The 20,401-nt window shown below is 44.4% G+C and overlaps 1 protein-coding gene across 1 annotated transcript in view; it reads right to left on the reverse strand.

Annotated features, from left to right (window-relative positions):
- Positions 1-11,066, reverse strand: part of LOC138301935 (uncharacterized) — a 51,911-nt gene extending 40,845 nt beyond the window's left edge. Inside the window, exons 1-2 of the mRNA XM_069242388.1 lie at positions 10,800-11,066; positions 9,786-9,890 (exon numbers count right to left, since the gene is read on the reverse strand). Of these exons, the coding sequence (XP_069098489.1) occupies positions 9,786-9,890; positions 10,800-11,049 (355 nt within the window). The 5' untranslated portion in view covers positions 11,050-11,066. The remainder of the gene's footprint in view (positions 1-9,785; positions 9,891-10,799) is intronic.
- Between the last annotated feature and the right edge of the window lie 9,335 nt (positions 11,067-20,401).

Raw genomic sequence — 20,401 nt, forward strand, 5'->3', positions numbered from 1 at the left:
ACACCAGCAATGCAACAACAGTGGATTTCCAGACCTGAGTACCTGTAAGACAAGGGGACCAAGTCCAATAGTCGCGACAGTGTAGAGAGTGGGAAGGAGCCCAGGAAATGCCAGCTGAGGGTGCAAGGAAGCTGCCACCTGTTGGAAGAAGCTTGGAGTTCTGCAAGAAAGAAGAGGACTAGGAACTTCTCCTTTGGAGGATGGATGTCCCACGTCGCGATGAAGCTTGCAGAGGTATTCCCACGCAGAAAGACCGCAAACAAGCCTTGCTAGCTGCAAGGGTCATGGTAGAGGTTTTTGGGTGCTGATGTGGCCCAGGAGGGACCAGGATGTTGCCACTAGAAGGAGGAGACAGAAGGGGCACCCAGCAACTCAAGGAGCCCTCACAGAAGCAGGCAGCATCTGCAGAAGTACCTGAACAGGCACTTGGAAGAAAAATGAACCGGAGTCCACCCGAAGTCACAAAAGGGAGTCCCATGACGCCGGGGGACAACTCAGAAGGTTGTGCACTGCAGGAAGGAGTGTCGGGGACCCAGGCTTGGCTGTGCACGAAGGAAATCCTGGAAGAGTGCACAGGAGCCGGAGCAGCTGCAAATCACGCTGTACCCAGCAATGCAGTCTAGCGTGGGGAGGCAAGGACTTACCTCCACCAAACTTGGACGGAAGAGTCACTGGACTATGGGAGTCACTTGGACAGAGTTGCTGAGTTCCAGGGACCACGCTCGTCGTGCTGAGAGGGGACCCAAAGGACCAGTGATGCAGTCTTTTGGTGCCTGCGGTTGCAGGGGGAAGATTCCGTCGACCCCCGTGAGATTTCATCAGAGCTCCTGGCGCAGAGAGAAGGCAGGCTACCCCCAGAGCATGCACCACCTGGAAACAGTCGAGAAAGCCGGCAGGATGAAGGGATACAAGGTTGCTAGTAGTCATCTTGCTACTTTGTTGCGGTTTTGCAGGCGTCCTGAGCAGTCAGTGGTCGATCCTTTGGTAGAAGGTGAAGAGGGAGATGCAGAGGAGCTCTTGCATTTGTTATCTGGTGAGATTCTCAAAGCAGAGACCCTAAATAGCCAGAAAAGGAGGTTTGGCTACCTAGGAAGGAGGATTGGCTACCAAGAGAGGTAAGATCCTATCAGAAGGAGCCTCTGACGTCACCTGCTGGCACTGGCCACTCAGAGCAGTCCAGTGTGCCACAGACACCTCTGTTTCCAAGATGGCAGAGGTCTGGGACACACTGGAGGAGCTCTGGGCACCTCCCTTGGGAGGTGCAGGTCAGGGCAGTGGTCACTCCCCTTTACTTTGTCCAGTTTCACGCAAGAGCAGGGCTGGGGGATCCCTGAACCGGTGTAGACTGGCTTATGTGGAGATGGGCACCATATGTGTCCATCAAAGCATTTCCAGAGGCTGGGGGATGCTACTCCTCCCCAGCCTATTTCCAAAGGTAGAGGGTGTTACATTCTCTCTCAGAGGAAATCCTTTGTTCTGCCCTCCTGGGGCAGGGCTGCCTGGACCCCAGGAGGGCAGAAACCTGTCTGGGGGTTGGCAGAAGCAGCAGCAGCTGCAGTGGAGACCCCGGAAAGGCAGTTTGGCAGTACCCGGGTTCTGTGCTAGAGACCCGGGGGATCATGGAATTGTCCCCCCAATGCCAAAATGGCATTGGGGGTGACAATTCCATGATCTTAGACAAGTTACATGGCCATGTTCGGAGTTACCATTGTGACGCTGTACATAGGTAGTGACCTATGTACAGTGCACGCGTGTAATGGTGTCCCCGCACTCACAAAGTCCGGGGAATTTGCCCTGAACGATGTGGGGGCACCTTGGCTAGTGCCAGGATGTCCACACACTAAGTAACTTTGCACCCAACCTTCACCAGGTGAAAGTTAGACATATAATTGACTTATAAGTTACTTAAGTGCAGTGGTAAATGGCTGTGAAATAACGTGGACGTTATTTCACGCAGGCTGCAATGGCAGGCCTGGGTAAGAATTGACAGAGCTCCCTATGGGTGGCAAAAGAAATGCTGCAGCCCATAGGGATCTCCTGGAACCCCAATACCCTGGGTACCTCAGTACCATATACTAGGGAATTATATGGGTGTACCAGTATGCCAATGTGAATTAGTAAATTTAGTCACTAGCCTGTTAGTGACAAATTTGGAAAGCAGAGAGAGCATAACCACTGAGGTTCTGGTTAGCAGAGCCTCAGTGAGACAGTTAGGCATCACACAGGGAACACATATAGGCCACAAACTTATGAGCACTGGGGTCCTGGCTAGCAGGGTCCCAGTGACACATAACAAACATACTGACAACATAGGGTTTTCACTATGAACAGAGGGCCCTGGCTAGCAGGATCCCAGTGAGACAGTGAAAACACCCTGACATATACTCACAAACAGGCCAAAAGTGGGGGTAACAAGGCTAGAAAGAGGCTACTTTCTCACACACCCCCACCCAGGGGCATATTTTTTTAAATAAGGGTAGGTGTACCCCCCCCCCCAAAAAAAAAGACATTGACAGGGGGTCACCCGTGGGCAGGGCGATCCCCTGTGGAGGCAATAATTTTTTTAGTTGTTGTAGGGTTTCCCTGGGGGCCATTATGGCCCCCAAGGAAACCATACAACTTCTAAAAAAATATATAGATCTATATATATATATCTATATCTATATATATATATACATATATATATATATATAGATATAGATATCTATGTAGATAGATTTATCTCTGTAGATAGACACATCTATCTACAGAGATAGATATATCTATATCTATCTATCTGTCTACATGGATAGATAGATAGATAGATAGATAGATAGATAGATAGATAGATAGATAGATAGATAGATATAGTGAGAAATCACTTTTGTCAATGCATGTGTGGTTTCCCTGGGGGCTGCGATCGGCCCCCAGGAAAACCAGACCCACATATAAAAGTGATCTCTCTCTCGCTCTCTCTCTGTATATATATATATATATATATATATATATATATAACCACACAATTTTGAGACAAGGTCAATGATGCGGCACTCACAGGATTCTTGATTACTTCTTTTTAATGTGCAAAGTGATAACTCCAACACCAACACCAACGTGTTTCAACCCACAAGACCATGATCAAGACCTTGGACCTGGGAGCCCTCCAATTCAGTTCAGCTCCAAATTCCACCGCCCAAATCGTATTGTGGAGACATCAAAATTACATATCACAAAACAAACTGGTTTTGTAAGGCAGGCACCTGCGTTTTTGGTCCTGGGCTCGGTGGCCATATAGGGAAACATTCTAAACCCAGACATTTCTGGAAACTAGACATCCAAGGGAGTCCACAGAGGTGTGACTTGTGTGGATTCCCCAAAGTTTTCTTACCTACAAACTACAGGAATATGCTGGGATCCATAAAATTCCTACCACCCAGTGATTCCTCACCTGTCCTGATAAAAACACTACCCCACTTGAGTGGTTGTACCTAGTGCCTGCATCAGGAATGGATCACTCCAGAGTCAACAGTTGCCTCATGTAAGGACCAACATTGACCGTTGTGTGATCTATTCCTGTCGCGGGCGCTAGGCATACCCACACAAGTGAGGTACCATTTTTATCGGGAGACTTGGGGGAATGCTGGGTGGAAGGGAATTTGTGGCTCCTCTCAGATTCCAGAACTTTCTGTCACCGAAATGTGAGGAAAAAGTGTTTTTGTGGCCAAATTTTGAGGTTTGCAAAGGATTGTGGGTAACAGAACCTGGTGAGAGCCCCACAAGTCACCCCATACTGGATTCCTCTAGGTATTTAGTTTTCAAAAATGCGTACATTTGGTAAGTTTCCCTAGGTGCCAGCTGAGCTTCAGGTCAAAATCAACAGCTAGGCACTTTGCAAAAAACAGCTCTGTTTTCTTTAGGAGAAAGTGATGTGTCCACGTTGTGTTTTGGGGCATTGTCTGTCGCGGGCACTAGGCCTACCCACACAAGTGAGATACCATTTTTATCGGAAGACTTGGGGGAATGCTGGGTGGAAGGACATTTGTGGCTCCAGAACTTTCTGTTACCGAAATTTGAGGAAAAAGTTTTTTTTTTTTGCCAAATTATAAGGTTTGCAAAGGATTCAGGGTAACAGAACCTGGTGAGAGCCCCAAAAGTCACCCCATGTTGGATTCCCCTAGGTATCTAGTTTTCAAAAATGTGCAGGTTAGGTAGGTTTCCCCAAGTGCCGGCTGAGCTAGAGGCCAAAATCTACAGCTACCCACTTTGCAAAAAACACATCAGATGTTAATGTAAACATGTGATGTGCCCATGTTGTGTTTTCTGTCGCGAGCATTAGGCCTACCCATGCAAGTGAGGTACCATTTTTATCGGGAGACTTGGGGGGAACACAGAATAGCAAAACAAGTGTTATTGCCCCTAGTCTTTCTCTACATGTTTTCCTTCAAAATGTAAGACAGTGTATAAAAAAGACATCTATTTGAGAAATGGCCTGTAATACACATGCTGGTATGGGCACACGGGAATTCAGAGATGTGCAAATAACCACTGCTTCTCAACACCCTATCTTACGCCCATTTAGGAAATACAAAGGTTTTCTTTATACCTATTTTTCACTCTTTATATTTCAGTAAATTAATTGCTGTATACCCGGTATAGAATGAAAACCCATTGCAAGGTGTAGCTCATTTATTGGCTCTGGGTACCTAGGGATCTTGATGAACCTACAAGCCCTACATATCTCCACAACCAGAAGAGTCCAGCAGACATAACGGTATATTGCTTTAAAAATATGATATTGCAGGAAAAAGTTACAGAGTAAAACTTGGAGAAAAATTTCTGTTTTTTCAGCTTAATTTCAATATTTTTTAATTTCAGCTGTTATTTTCTGTCGGAAAACCTTGTAGGATCTACACAAATGACCCCTTGCTGAATTCAGAATGTTGTCTACTTTTCGGAAATGTTTAGCTTTCAGGGATCCAGCATTGGTTTTACACCCATTCCTGTCACTAACTGGAAGGAGGCTGAAAGCACAAAAAATAGTAAAAATGGGGTATGTCCCAATAAAATGCCAAAATTGTGTGGATAAATGTGGTTTTCCGATTCAAGTCTTCTTGTTCCTCAAAGCTGGGAAGATGTTGATTTTAGCACAGCAAACCCTTTGTAGATGCCATTTTCAGGGAAAAACCACAAGTCATTTCCCCAGAAAAAAACACAATTTTAGCTGTATTTTGGCTAATTTCTTGGTCTCCTCCAGGGGACCCCACAAACTCTAGGTACCTTTAGAATCCCTAGGATGTTGGAAAAAAAGGACGCAAACTTGGTGTGGATAGCTTATGTGGACAAAATGTTATGAAGGCCTAAGCGCAAACTACCCCAAATAGCCAAAAAATGGCTCAGCACTGGAAGGGGGAAAGGTCCAGCAGCTAAGAGGTTAATGTAGATACACAGACTAATAGCTATATCCATAAACTAAGTGAACTAGAACAGAAAGGTGCTTTGGGAGGAATAGGTTCCATACTTGGGTTTACTGGGCAGAGATCTGCCAAAGCTGATGAATGGCTATGTAGTGTAGGTGGAGTAATACTAAAATTGCTTTTGACCACTCTTCTGACCATACTAATTGGTGCATTTCTTTTTAAAATTCTGCAAGAGGATTTAATCACGATGTGGGTTGGATTGTAGGAAAAGGAAGATGTCAGCAACGGGAGCAAGAAAAAGAGCAAATGTCAAACGGGAGGAAATACAGATTACATTTTATGACCAAATAAAAGAACTGCAACAAAGCAAGCAGGCAAATCCCAGATTGAAAAGGACTGTTCTGTAATGACTTAATCAATGAATGTGATGATGTCAAAATCACTAGGTGGGGGTTGTGAGATCTGTTTTTCATTTGTGGTGTACAAAACATGAGAAAACGAACTTTCAAGAAATCTAGGCTAACTTTATTTTGTCATAAATTTTCTGTGATATCTAACGTAACTATAGCTGCTGTTTATTGTAGATTTCCACTGGCTGAGAAATTATTTCCATGGCTACCTGAGCAGAGTGTACCTTCTGAAGGGCAGAACAACTGGCCCAGCCTGAATAACATACTATGAGGGTCATTCTGACAATGGCGGCCGGTGGCCGCCAGGGCCACCGACCACGGGAGCACCGCCAACAGGCTGGCGGTGCTCCAATGAGCATTCTGACCGCGGCGGTTCAGCCGCGGTCAGAAGCGGAAAGTCAGCGGTCTCCCGCTGACTTTCCGCTGCTCTTTGGAATCCTCCATGGCTGCGGAGCGCGCTCCGCAGCCATGAGGATTCTGACCCCCCCTACCGCCATCCAGTTCATGGCGGGAAAGCCGCCATGAACAGGATGGCGGTAGGGGGGGTCGCGGGGCCCCTTGGGGCCCCTGCCGTGCCCATGCCAATGGCATGGGCACGGCAGGGGCCCCCGTAAGAGGGCCCCGAAAAGTATTTCAGTGTCTGCCTTGCAGACACTGAAATACGCGACGGGTGCCACTGCACCCGTCGCACCTTCCCACTCCGCCGGCTCGATTACGAGCCGGCATCCTCGTGGGAAGGTCGTTTTCCCCTGGGCTGGCGGGCGGTTTTACTGGAACCGCCCGCCAGCCCAGGGGAAAACTCGTAATACCCGCCGCGGTCTTTTGACCGCGGCGCGGTAATTTGGAGGGCGGGATCCTGGCGGGCGGCCTCCGCCGCCCGCCAGGGTCATAATGAGGCCCTATGTCACATTCCATGTACTGAGAGCAGATGCCATGAACACTATGGGCCTGATTACAACTTTGGAGGACGGTGTTAAACCGTCCCAAAAGTGGCGGATATACCACCTACCGTATTACGAGTCCATTATTTCCTATGGAACTCGTAATACGGTAGGTGGTATATCCGTCACTTTTGGGACGGTTTAACACCGTCCTCCAAAGTTGTAATCAGGCCCTATAACTCCATGTATTAGAATAGTGGACTTTGGAACTAAGAGGTGTAGATAGGTATTGTAAAATTCGAAAGGGAGCCCACCTAGTCCTGGACGTTCACATGTAGCAAAGTCTCGGCCTGCTCTGCGTAAATCTTCTGTTCTTATAGGGTTGTCAAGTGAGTCTCGATGCTCCACTGGAATCCTAGGAAGAGCCAAGGCATCTAAAACCTAAGCTGTACGAGGCTGTGATGTGGAAACTTCAGGAATTTACAACATTCAGTATTGAGAGAGGAAAGCAGAGTGGATCTCGGTTTGCAAACAAACTGCACTGCTAGGAGCTATGCGGATAGAAATTGGTGTTCTGGTCATACTATGTTTAATTAGCCAGGTGAGTAGGCAACTAGGTTTGTCCCCTTCATTATGTGTTATGGCTACGTGAGCTTTGAAATCTATGCAACAGAGTTTTTCAATTAATTGTGCATGTTGTTCCCTTTCTGACCATAGCATTCAAGGAGTAAGGACTGCTTACTGCCTCATAGAATGCCTGTAACAATGAAATTGCAGCGGGAAATAACTCGACTAATAGCCAGAATGCCTCTTCAATGAAATTTTAGTTTAGTGTATAAATTTAATTTCTTGCATCCTAGATTCAGGCAAATTCCTTTTTTCAAACAAATACATATGAAGGAAGCAATGGCAAACCTAATAGGTCTCACCTTGTTTTGGTTATGTCAATGCTTTATGCCAATGCTATCCAGCATGGACCAAAAAACAGAACAAAAGGCATGATGGTGAGGTTGGTACTGCAGGTCACATAGGCCCTCATTCTGACCTTGGCGGGCGGCGGAGGCCGCCCGCCAAAGTCCCGCCGTCAGGTTACCGTTCCGCGGTCGAAAGACCGCGGCGGTAATTCTGACATTCCCGCTGGGCTGGCGGGCGGCTGCCTTCAGGCCGCCCGCCAGCCCAGCGGGAAAGAGGCTTCCACGATGAAGCCGGCTCGGAATCGAGCCGGCGGAGTGAAAGCTGTGCGACGGGTGCAGTTGCACCCGTCGCGTATTTCACTGTCTGCGCAGCAGACAGTGAAATACATTTAGGGGCCCTCTTACGGGGGCCCCTGCAGTGCCCATGCCAGTGGCATGGGCACTGCAGGGGCCCCCAGGGGCCCCGCGACCCCCCCTACCGCCATCCGGTTCCCGGCGGGCGGACCGCCGGGAACTGGATGGCGGTAGGGGGGGTCGGAATCCCCTCGGCGGCGCAGCTAGCTGCGCCGCCTTGGAGGATTCCAATGGGCGGCGGTACACTGGCGGGTGACCGCCAGTGTTGCCGGTCCGACCGCGGCTTTACCGCCGCGGTCGGAATGCCCATTGGAGCACCGCCGGCCTGGCGGCGGTGCTCCCGCGGTCCTCCAACCCGGCGGTCATGGACCGCCAGGGTTGGAATGACCACCATAGTCTGTAGGTTTATGCATGAGTCATCATGCATGAGCATGCCTAAAGAATGACACGGGGGTACCATTTTCTTTTTTATTAGACTAAAATGGCGGACACCACTTTGATTGGTGCATTAAAAGAAATTACATTTCATTGTACAAATGCACACCTGGATAGCACCAAATGGCAGCTGCTGGATCTTCTAAAGAAATTAGAATGAAAAACAAATCAATCCCTTATGTTACACTTTATTTAGGCGATCGGCATTTGCTAGCATAGAATGTAATTTTTCTTTTTGTTCTTCATTTGGCTAAAATCAATAAAAAGAGTTTAAAAAACTGAAATGTCTGCAAGGGGTAGAGGAGCAATGGTGGAAGCAGTAAGGGAAGCCACGGGGACTGAATGGGGGATATGGGGCAACCAATGTGCTTAAAATAAACTTTTTTTTAAATGTAGAGCAGCTTAGTATCAAAGGTCAAGTGCGGGCCCTCTAAAGAGAGGAAAACAAAAAATACATTTGAGGAGAGATGTGGGTATGGGAAAAAAAATGGAGTGGGTGAACGATGGGTGAAGATGAAGTAACAGTGGTTTACGAGTATTTGAGAAGGGGCTAAGCAGCATATGAGAGAGAGAGAAACAAACACGTGTGCGCTCATGGAGTGCTAAATGAAAAGGAAAAAGGTAAATGTGAGCAGGGAAAGGATACAAGTCAGCTAATCAAAAGAATGATAAGGAGGAAGATAAGTCATTGAATACGAACCAAGCAAATAAGAGGGACCAATCAATGGTGCAGGGCCAAACAACGGTAAGTAATGGGCTAGGCCCAGTGTAAGCTATAGGTATGGTCCACAAAAGGCATTTTCCTACAGACAGCTCAAAGCTGTCCATTAGGTAAGATCTAAAGACAGCATGGCATAAACAATGTAAGCTCTGAGTGTAATATGTTACTTATTACCATAGTTGAAGGAATGGCTTCGCCTGTTGTGATTCAGGGCCCCTCCTCACACTCAACAATGATAATAAATACCATTTTACACTGAATGTCTCTGCATATGCAGACTATGTTTGTGAATTCTTTAGGGGTATGTTTTTTACTTTAATTCTATGTAGTACTGCTGTTTTCTCAGTGAACTCTGATATAACCTAACACAATTAAGTTGTATTAAGATTATAGGGTCATCCTTTTCAAATTAATAATTCATTTCATTTTCACACATTATTAACTAAATAACTGAAGATAGTGGCCATAGATGGAATGGATATGGTGGTGAATCCTATATTCACCTCATAGAGATGGTCTACCCAATTGTAGATAAAAGATTTAACAAAAATGGTGAGTGGGCCACCTCTACAGTAGAACTGTTTCCCAAAGCCTGAAGCCACTGACTACATAGGCAGTTGAATTTACTTGTCCTGTCTACTCAACAAATGTAAGCATTTTAATTCAGGTCATACCTTTCTTCATGCAATAGATCAGTGGGATAAGAATTAAGAGAACCGAGAGCACTGCTCCTCCACCAGCCCCATAATAAATGTAGTTCCAGAGTACAGTTGTGGAATCTGTAAATGATAAAGAAAGATGAACGCTTTTGGTTAAGAGTAGAAGAACAAAGAAATACATATCCCTCTAGAGATATACTAGATTGATATCTGGGACCTCCAGGTTTTGGCATGCTGCAAACGTACTGTTGCATTCTGGAGGCTCATCATTTGACTTTCTGCAGAGGGATCAACAACTTCAGCAATCACAACTCTCAGAGGCACAAGCTGGCTAGAACATGGTGAAGTGCATCATTTCACTCAAAGGATATAACTAAACCATCTGTTCCTGGGGGCACAGTCACATAGGGAAAGCAATCATGTCACATAGCGTCGACAATCACATCACAGAGGATGGAACTACTTGTTAGAGGAGATAATCAGATTGCATGACAACACAGTCATATCACATGGAAGAGACAACTAAACCACATCAAAGCGATAACACCATCACACACAGAGAGATGACACCACATAACAACAGGTGGTTTAAATGGTCAAAGCAATCAAGACAATCACAAAGCAATGAGGAGATAACAAAATGTTACAGAGGAAGCAACCACATCACAATGCAGAAAATGTGAATCCACAACATCAACAGCACCTTAAGAGAACAAACAATTCCACCCTGCCTTTTAACAAGGGTAACCGGTTGCTCTGCTGTGAGGTGACAAAAATCTGTTTGCCCATGAAAGATTGTACCATACATTGAAAGGAATTACACAGGTCACATGAGTAGTCATGAGAGCATTTTGTGAGTTGACAGAGACAACAACAGCAGTCATGATAAACAAAACTACAGTAGTCCTCATTCCACTCAAGGAGGTTGGCTATATCATAGAGTATTTTTCACTTTACACCCGCCTATAAAACATATTAGAGGACAATTAGCAGTGCCCATGTGGGCAAAGTGTTCCAGTTTGTGCTCACCTGCCTCTATGAGTACAGTTACCAAAGCCAGATCTGTTCTGTTGGACTGAAGCTTCCTTCCGTCCACAATGGCTTCATAATAGCATGAATAGGTTTGGTCGTGGGAGTAATTCCCCCTTATGGCCAAAAAGGACATTTGACTACTCTTCTCTCCTGGCTCTGGGGTCCGGCTGCCAAGAAGTCCTTCTGTGCCCAGAAAGTTGAATGTCAGGTTCTCATAGGTAGATGGCGCTGAACAGTTCAGGGTCATACTCTCATTTTCTTCAAGTTTGATGTCTGGATGATCCATATACAGTAAGGGAGGGTAAAGCGGATCTGAGGAAGAAGATTGGAGACAAAAGGAAGGAAACATATATATCCAAGTCAGTCTTAGCTTAGTGATTACCAATATGCAGTATCACCTCATGTTAACTTTGAAAATGGCAGCTAGACATGTCACAGCATGATATTCTATCTACCCCAAGCTTTTTCAGGCAGCAGAGTGGCACATTTTTCAGTCTGAGGTGGCTGTGGAAGGGTTCCTAATTCATAGTGACAACATCACATCTACTCCTGGGCCATAGAATAACAATAAAACTCCATATCTTGTGAGCTTTCAGCTATTGTTTGTGGGATTCACATTTTTTCTGAAATTAGGCTTGAAAACCCTTAGTGCAAAATGATGCCTGCATGGGACCCGCAATATGAAAATAGGTTAGGTGATTGTGACGATTTAGAATGATAAACTGTTGCATTCTCCCCAGCCTGGGTAACCGCCAATGAATACACATCACACAAAGCTAAGTATTACACATCTTTATTCCTCTGCGTCTAACCATAAACTCAGGTTTCTAAACCTGCCTTCACTTCACCACGTTCTAAAACTTATGTCACAACTCTAAGGAGTCCTTCGGGAGCCAAAAGGGTTCTGTCATTCATACTCACTCAACACTTCATTTCCCTCTCTGATAAATACAAATGTACTTTTTTTTACAAACAGCTACACATTCATAGCTCTTCCATAAGCCTTCTTGGCACTTTGATTACTGATCCTAATCGTGTCTTCGGAAACTGGGAATCAGCAACAGGAGTATCTATGATCTGCGATGGCGATGTAGGAGCAAGGGCAGCCTAGGGTTTTCTAAATGTCCTTTCTAATCCAGTCTCTACGTTGACATCAGTATCTGACAAACACTGAGCCACATGTCAGAAATGTGAGAAATCCAAAAAAATGAATTTCCCAGGGTGTTGATCAGTAACCATGTGTCCTTTGCTGATTATAACATGGAATGGCTTGGCATCAAATGGAGCATGACACTAACGTTTTCTCATTTTCTCTTGTGTTGGTCCAATGCGGTAACTTGGCTGTCATTGCTCTCCCAAACATCAACATTGCGAGGTGGCGAATGAGGAGTCGAACGGTAAGCTAGTAGGGCAGAATTAAAGACAGTCTTCAGGTCTAGCTTTTCTGATGCAGCACGCTGAACGCCTTTCTTTAATGTGGTCATGAATTGTTCAACAAGGCCATCAGCCTGTTGTCAAAGAGATGTGCTCTTCTGATGCTTCACGTTAAGCAGACTGAGAAAGTCTCTGAATTATTGACAATTAAAAGGTGGCCATTGCCAGATTTTAAAATCTCAGGAATGCCCCATGTCACTGAGATGCCATCTAATCTCTCAATGACTCTTTCCTGAGTGATAGATGAGAGATCTTCTATTAATGGAAAGTGGGAGAATTCATCCCCAATCACCATAAGATGATGTCCATAGTCAAATGAACCAAAAAAGTCAACAGCAGTTCTTTCCCACGCATGCTTTGGTAACTCTGAAATACTTAAGAGGTGTTGAGGGGGTTCAAAGACAGGCAGTTGTATAGATGGCAGACCTTTAACTCTCTTTCAGCTCTTTGATTGAGATGAGGAACCCAGATTCGGTCTTGGAGAACTCGTTTTATGGCAACGATTCCATGATGTCCTTTATGGGCCACTTCAATAATCTCTCCGGAATGACAATTCTCGAATCCCTCAGGATAATGCCTTCTTGTGTCATGGACAGTTCATCTTTGACATTTTTAAACTTCTAGTATTCACTGTCACTGGTATGAGGTCAAGTATGTTGGTTCCATGACTGATGTGTAGTAATGTCTTTCAATTTTAACATGTCACTGTCTTGACTCATGACAGTGACAATTTGTTCCAACAAAACGGCAGTTGGTGTGTTTGATTTAACAATGAATATTATGTAGTCTTCAGTTATCTTAGATGGTGTAGCTTGACATTGTATAGGTACTCTGAAGAAGTATGTCGGCAGGGCTTTGACCTTTCCTAGGACAATGCACAATGTAGTTGTACTCTTGTAATCATAGAAGCCAACGTTCAGTGCACGGAGGCATCTTCGCCTTTGGATTGCCAAAGATGGTCAGCAATGCTTGATGATCTATCCCAAGAATAAATGTTTTCCATATAGAGACATGTGGAAATGTTCACAAGCCCAAACCACTGCTAAGCTCTCTTTTTCAGGATGTGAACAAGCATATTCAGCTGATAAAAACTTTTTTGCTTGCATATTCCTCAGTATATCTTTCAGCATTTGGGTGTCAGTTGTGGTATGCAAGGAGTGCACCTAACCCACCCCGGCTAGCACCAACAACAACTTCTGTATAGAGCTTTGGATTAAAATATGCCATTTCAGTAGCATGTTCAGTAGCTTGTTTACTTATCTGAAAACATTGCTCACGTTCATGTGACCAGGGAAAAGAAACATTATTTTTTGCAAACTCTCTCAATGGAGCACTCACAGTGGCAAAGTCTCATATGTATCTGGAACATTAACAGGCCCTGCCAAGGAATAAGCATAAAACGGAAGCATCTTTTGGGGGACTGGCAGTTGACAATGCTTGCCCTTTACCTGGATCTGGTGTCATGCCCCCATCAGAAAAGATATGGCCAAAGATTTTTAGCTTTGTCTTGTTGAATTCACATTTCTCAGCATTCAGCATTAAACCTCCATCAACACGTGAACGACACACTTGCCTGAGAGCCTTATTCTGTTCTTTCTCTGTAGCTCTGGGAACTAATATCTCATCATTATAGCTGAAAGCATTTACAACAGGCTGTATGATACGTCTAATGACATCTTGACAAATCTCTGTAGCTGATGACACACCAAAACTGAGTCGTTTGTATTGAAACAGACCAAAAAGTGTAGAAAAGTTTGTAATGTACCTGCAATTCTCCTCGAGTTCCAACTATCCTTTATTTAAAACAAGGCGAGAGAAGACTGTTGCACCATTCAATTGTGTTATCATGTCAGCAATGTGCAGACCTGGATGTCGTTCTCCAATAGCCTTTTCCGCTTGATGCATATCCACACAGATGTGTAAAACTCCTTTTTGGGCACTAGAACTATGATAGAAACCCCTGGTGTAGGACCAGTAGAACACTCAATGATATCATGCCTAAGTAATGATTCAAGTTCATTTTCAACAGCCTCCTGTGTCTTTGAGCAGCAGGATGGACATCCTCATTATTATGTAATTGTACTCTAATAGTCTGAGGTTTTCCCAATTCATGAAACAATGAAGAGAACTGACTTACTAGTTCGTGATGAGCATTCATTTTGTAGTTCACGGAGATCAGCCCCCATATTAGCAGCTGTGCCGAAACTGAGTAAACAGGCAGTTGACGCCGTACCTTGAAGCACATGGATGGTGTCAGTCGTGGCAATGGAGATAGTTCATTGTATTTCTCCTCAGGCATAATATTTGTCGACGCACTACTGTTGAGGTCGATCTTGAAATCTATGGAAAAACTTAGGACAGTGTTTGAATGACTTTGGTGCTTGTTCGTGTCGACTTTTCTTTGATTTCTATTTTTCTTCACATGTTGCCAGTCCATCATGTGCGCATTTTTCTGACGTAAACATCAACATTGCACAATCATCTTCTTCACTTTCACTTGATACTGACAAACCTTTTGACAATGATTTAGATGACAATCGACTTTGTTTGGTGTTGATTTGTCTCAACTGATGTTGTCCCTTGGCCTTGTGGGCATGCGTCGAATGTTGTTCGTGGAACGTTAGGTCAGCCATTTTGTCTTCTCGCAATGACTCACTTACTTTTTCTTTCACCTTGCAAACAATTACAAAATGGTGCCCCTACCCACAGCCTTTGCACATCTGTCCAATGGTGGGCAATTTACCTTTGTGTGGAAATGACAATTCTGCACTTGAAGCACAACTTCTTTTTCTTTGGCAACATCACATTGTGCCCATCAGCCTTGTGTTTCTGCTTGCTCTTTATGTTCATGACTGACTCACTTTAGGCACCTACGGCCTCCATGTCAGCAGCTTGTCGATCAGCACTCTCTTCAGCTCTGGAAGCTATGGGAACCTGCTCCAGACTAGAGTTTCTCTCAGCATTCATTGCCTGAATGAATCTGACAGGCATCCATCAATAACTCTGAGACGTATTGCTTCCACATCATTACATTTATTGAATCGACAGTGTTTGATGAGAGTATCCAGTATGTCAACAAATTTGTCTATGGTTTCACCAATTCATTGTCATTCTTGAGTGAAAATGTACCTTTCATGATCTACATTCGACATTGGATTGAACTTCAAAACTTGACAGTACGTAACGTCATCAACTCACAGCATTCTCTTTATGACTTCTTTTACACCAACAAGATTCTTGAGGTATTTGATAACCTGACAAGACATACTAGCAAGGGCAAGAATATCATAAGTGTCCACCACATAACAGTGTCAAAGGAGCAAAATTTATTGTCGGTAGATGTATTGGCCTATCACCAACTTTAGTGAGGTACTGTGCTGGATCCACCAGAAATGAGGGAGTAGTGGTGAAATCACAGCAATGAAGGAGCAGAGAAAACATACCTTCTGTAGTAAATACGTTCCAAGTATTGTCAGTAAGTATCTGAAAAGGGGATTCATCATAAGGAGTTTAGAATGACTTCTGGGTATGCAAAAAATAGGCCCAAGTGCACGTGTCAGCCTAAGTGAAAGGAACTCACCATTTGGTGGGTGCTGTAAGCCCTTGGTGTATGCAGGGTCGCTTGGCGTTAATAAATTACAATGAGGACCTACATCCCTGAGACAATGGTAAGTCTCTAGCCTAGGGGAAACCAAAATAAATAAAGAGAAAAGATGTAAGCGTAACAGTGAGTACCGGGGATATAACAGGCAGTGGTATGTGAAACCGTGACAATGAACGATCAAGCAGTGGGAAATATGTTGAGAACGCTGTAATACAGAGACGAAGATGCGACCAAAACAGCTACAGCATGTGGAGTTAGTTAAGGTATTGCAAAATGGTGCCACTGTAGTTTGGCAACATATGGGCAAGGAGCAAAACCTCAGGTGGGACGGCCGTGAGCTTGTGGTGATCCTGGTGTAGCCAATAAGAATAAGAACATGACTTCCTGTGATGGTATGGTGGTGCAATTATAAACTGACCCCACATGTGCACTATCACTGCTGAGGAGCCTTTGTATAGCATCAGCCTGTGCAGGTACGCAATGGCCATACACATGTGAGAAAAGGGAGATGGAGCGAAGGGGTGCAACTAGAATTGGACCCAAGTGTGCACCGTGGTTGTGAAACCGGCAGCTTTGTTAAAGTCGACAAACACATAGTAAGAAGCGGTCGTTTACCTCATAAATAAATAACGTAAGTTGTGCGCACGAGGACTTCTAGTCTGAAGCCGCCCAAGTGGCTGCTCATGGTCACTGCAGGAGTGGCAGGTATGGCAATTGTGGATTTCATGGTGGATGCTGTGATATAAAGGGTGAATACAGGTATTCCTGCACTGAAAGAGAACCTTGGGCAGAGTTTTCATGCATCCTCACATAATCACCTTCCTAAGATAGAGAGAACCCTATTTCAAAGGTTCCATATGGGAGAGAGTGCCTGGATCCAATATGGCTTGCTCTTGTGGCATTATACATAACCTAATATGTCTGCCATTCTTGAGAAGAGGAAGGTTGGCCTGATATGGTAAAGTGTTATTCAGAATGTTTTAAGGTCAGTCACTTGCTATCCCAGATTCTTGGCAAATGATGGACAAGCCAGCACTAAGACTTAGGTCTTCATGTTTGCTAAGTGTAAATCTGACTAATTTGAACTTTGATACAATGATATAACTTTTTTACAATTGAAGTATGTTTTTCACAAAGACAGCTCCTGTAGAAATTCAACCTTTTCCTCCATATACTAAGTCAAATCTAGAGACTTGTCAATTGCAGGTGTGAGGGAATGTGTAAAGAGAGAAGGGAGTGTACATTTCACCCTGCATATTGTGGGTACTCTCAGGTACCAACGTCAATTCTTTCGACTTTGTTTATCTCCTAGATTACTGTATCTCCCTGGGTTGCTTTGTTTTCCAGTGTTTCCCCTTCACTCTGGAGATGCATCACACATATTTCGAATTCTGTGAACCTCTGGCTTGTAGGAGTGAATCCTCTATATTTCTGCATCATGTACAAAGAAAGAGGGGTGAGAGTGTGCCGAAGTGATATATGTGAGTGAGTCATGTAATTACCGACATTGAACCTAGCAGTTGTACAAATTTATGTGTAGACCTATCACAGGAATTAACATGTATGTTTTGAGGACGGAGACTTAAAAGACTCAAAAGACACAAAATACGAATATTTAACAATTGCTGTTATACTATCATATCAACCCTCCAAAGATTCTCCAGAATTTGATACCAATTTGCTTACCCTTATCATAATGTTCTTTTAAGAATCTTAGAATATATAAACCCACACCCTCAGTATGAGTGAGCCTGCAATACTTGGGAAGCTACATCACCTGAGGAAAAATTGACACTGCACTCTAATTTTTTTCCTTGCGCTGTCAAGTGTTCTGTTGTATGTACTTTGCGGGGTTTGACTCTACCCATCGGTTTGGATTTGTCTAGTCCGTTGTCTTGTAAAAATCCTTGCTTGCTATAGGGTAACTTGGCTTCCTCTTCCCTCTTTTTTTCCAAGTTGTTCACTCCCCGGAGTATTGCTGTAGGACTTGTAGGCTTCTGCTTTTTCTATATTACTTACTGTTCAGAGATTTTGAAAAAAAATCTAAACAGCTCTCAACGCATGTTTGTGCATTTTCCTTCATCAGTGTGGCGCCCAACCATGGCGGTCGTTTTGGGAGTTTCCACTGCATCACTTCATCTTTAAGTATGGTGGCTGCGTGCTTTACTTTTATTCTACTGTTCTTTTGTTCTGCATGGCATGGCCGCACAGCTCGCTTAATCTCATACTTGAGCACCCAGTCTAATTTCTTTTGCATTGAAGAAACACAGTTTTGTTTGGATTTCCCTGAGCACAGCAAACTGTTAGGGTTGAGCTCGCTCCTCCCCAGTTCACACGTCATCAAAGAGAGAAAGAGCTCAGCCCTTCACCGTGCATCGTGCTCTGTCATGACTCTGCACAAAAGGCCGGGAAATGGTTTCTCTGCGACTCCGGGCCAGAAACATCTGATCTGGATACAAACAGGCATGGAGCATACACACACCTGCTGTACTGTTTACAGCAGTGGACTCTGGGCAGGCAGGAGGCAGCTGAGGGGTTGGCCACAGCTGTGCAGTGCGCGGTCAGGACACCTCGATTGGTGGGCTATCAGGAGACGCAAGGGCTGGCTGTTAAGTGACTGAAGCACTGGTTCAAAGAGGGGGTACGGGCGTGCTTGCCCTTTGAAGCTCGCTGCTGCAACACGTAGGTGTCCTTCTGGTCTCTGCCTTTCAAAGTATACCAAGTTGCTAAATTTGGCAATGGTAGACCTGAGTTGTATTCTCAGCTTGCACACGTGACTACATAGTGTGGTCCTGGGAAAATTACTGTTTTCCTCCTATTGTCCTAACTTGGTAATGTCTAGGACGTCTAGCAACATACTAAACATAGTCTACATAAAAAACTCTGCCATTCCATTTAGCCTCAAAACGCCTCAACACTAATGCTCTTTTCAGCGCTGCGCTGTACAAAACTCCGAACTCACCGCATCTTTCTGTCAGGGATCTAAAAGGTTTTAGATTACATCACCACTGGTGATTGACCAGCGTACTTGTGATTATTTGTACCAGGCTAAACGAAGGGCAGTGTACATCCCTTTTCATAGAATCAGTTACTGCCGGTAACAGGAGTATTCTCGAAATCTACACTGAATGGTTGTGTTTCAGTTTCTGTGCTGCTCCCAGCCTGGAAGGTTCGTGCATGCAGCAACTTTAGGAGCAGGTTCCTTTGGTTAAATAAGTTTTACAAGTTCCACATTCACGTTCACCATTGTCCTAAGCACCTAGAGGTGATCTATTTGGTTCTGTTGGAGGTGATCTATTTGGTTCTGTTGGAGGTGATCTATTTGGCTCTGTTGAATGCATTAAAAACCATGGCCTTAGCAAGTTACAAAGGGTGCTTGTGATAAAGAGCCTCTAAATTAAGGGAGATGGCAGGATTAGAGCACAGTACTGCCCAACGCTCAAAGAATAGTAGCATTTTATTCTGGTTTCTGAATTATGCAGTTTTGACACCTCTACTGTCCATATTCTGTTTCTTAGGGAGGATGGTGGTGACACCATAAAGGCATACACATGTACTAATTGTAATTTACACTATAACTTCCACGTGAAATTGTCTCTTTCTACAGAATCCACTACGATTGGATACCTATGAAATTTCTTCAGCTCATTGTGACAGGTAGAGTTCTATGTGGCAAACCTACATTTTACCAGAGTGCACTTGGATTCCCCTGCCATTACCCACCCCCTCGATTTCTGCTTTCCCAAGGTACTAACTTTAGTGAAGCAGGAGTCAGAGAATGGATGTAATTTAGGTTGAAGATGTCCATTATGTCCCTATGTTGATGTATCTTTTTTGGTCTATGGGTTTGTTCTTCTGCCCCTCTTGATTCTGTATTTGCAAGTGTTGCATTAGGTTTTGTATACTGGAGTCTGCAGGGCGTCCTCATTCATGGCCCAGTATATATGTCCCTGGTTCTGCTGGCACCTCCAGAGTTCTCAAGAGTCCAAAGCCTAGGTCCAGTTTTTTTTCTTTGTTCTTTGGTACTTGTAGGCCTGAATTTCTAAGGAGTCTGTGACTCAGAGTTTCAGAGTGTATGCAAAAAAATGCTGAAGTAATTTTCCTGCAGGCTTCGCTTTTTAACACACATGTTTCAAACCCCTATTCCTTAAGCCATTGTATTGATAGAAAAACGAAACGAATTACAAAGTGCTGTCTGCTAAATTGTCAATGCTAACTGAAGGTGTCACACATGACATGGTGCCATTTGGGAGGTGCATGCGCCAGGCCCAGGGTAATTATGCTTTGCCAGGTAGGCTGTTACCCTGTTCGTTTCTGTATCATATAACGGATGTTTTTCGAATCCACGATTCGTTTTAGGATTTTCTTATTCTTTAGGTAAAACTTCGCTTCATGGATCAGAAGCAGACATAGTTCCATTCAGGGTCAGACTGAGACAGACAATATTTCCAGACACTAAAATAAAAATGCCCATCATTGGTGAATTAGATAGCTAAAAAAAAAGTGTCCTGTTTTCCAGGAATGGCTCCTCCGCAATGGTGGAGGAGTGTCGGCCCGCTGG

This window comes from Pleurodeles waltl, chromosome 6 (assembly GCF_031143425.1).
Source record: "Pleurodeles waltl isolate 20211129_DDA chromosome 6, aPleWal1.hap1.20221129, whole genome shotgun sequence".
Taxonomy (NCBI): Eukaryota; Metazoa; Chordata; class Amphibia; order Caudata; family Salamandridae; genus Pleurodeles; species Pleurodeles waltl.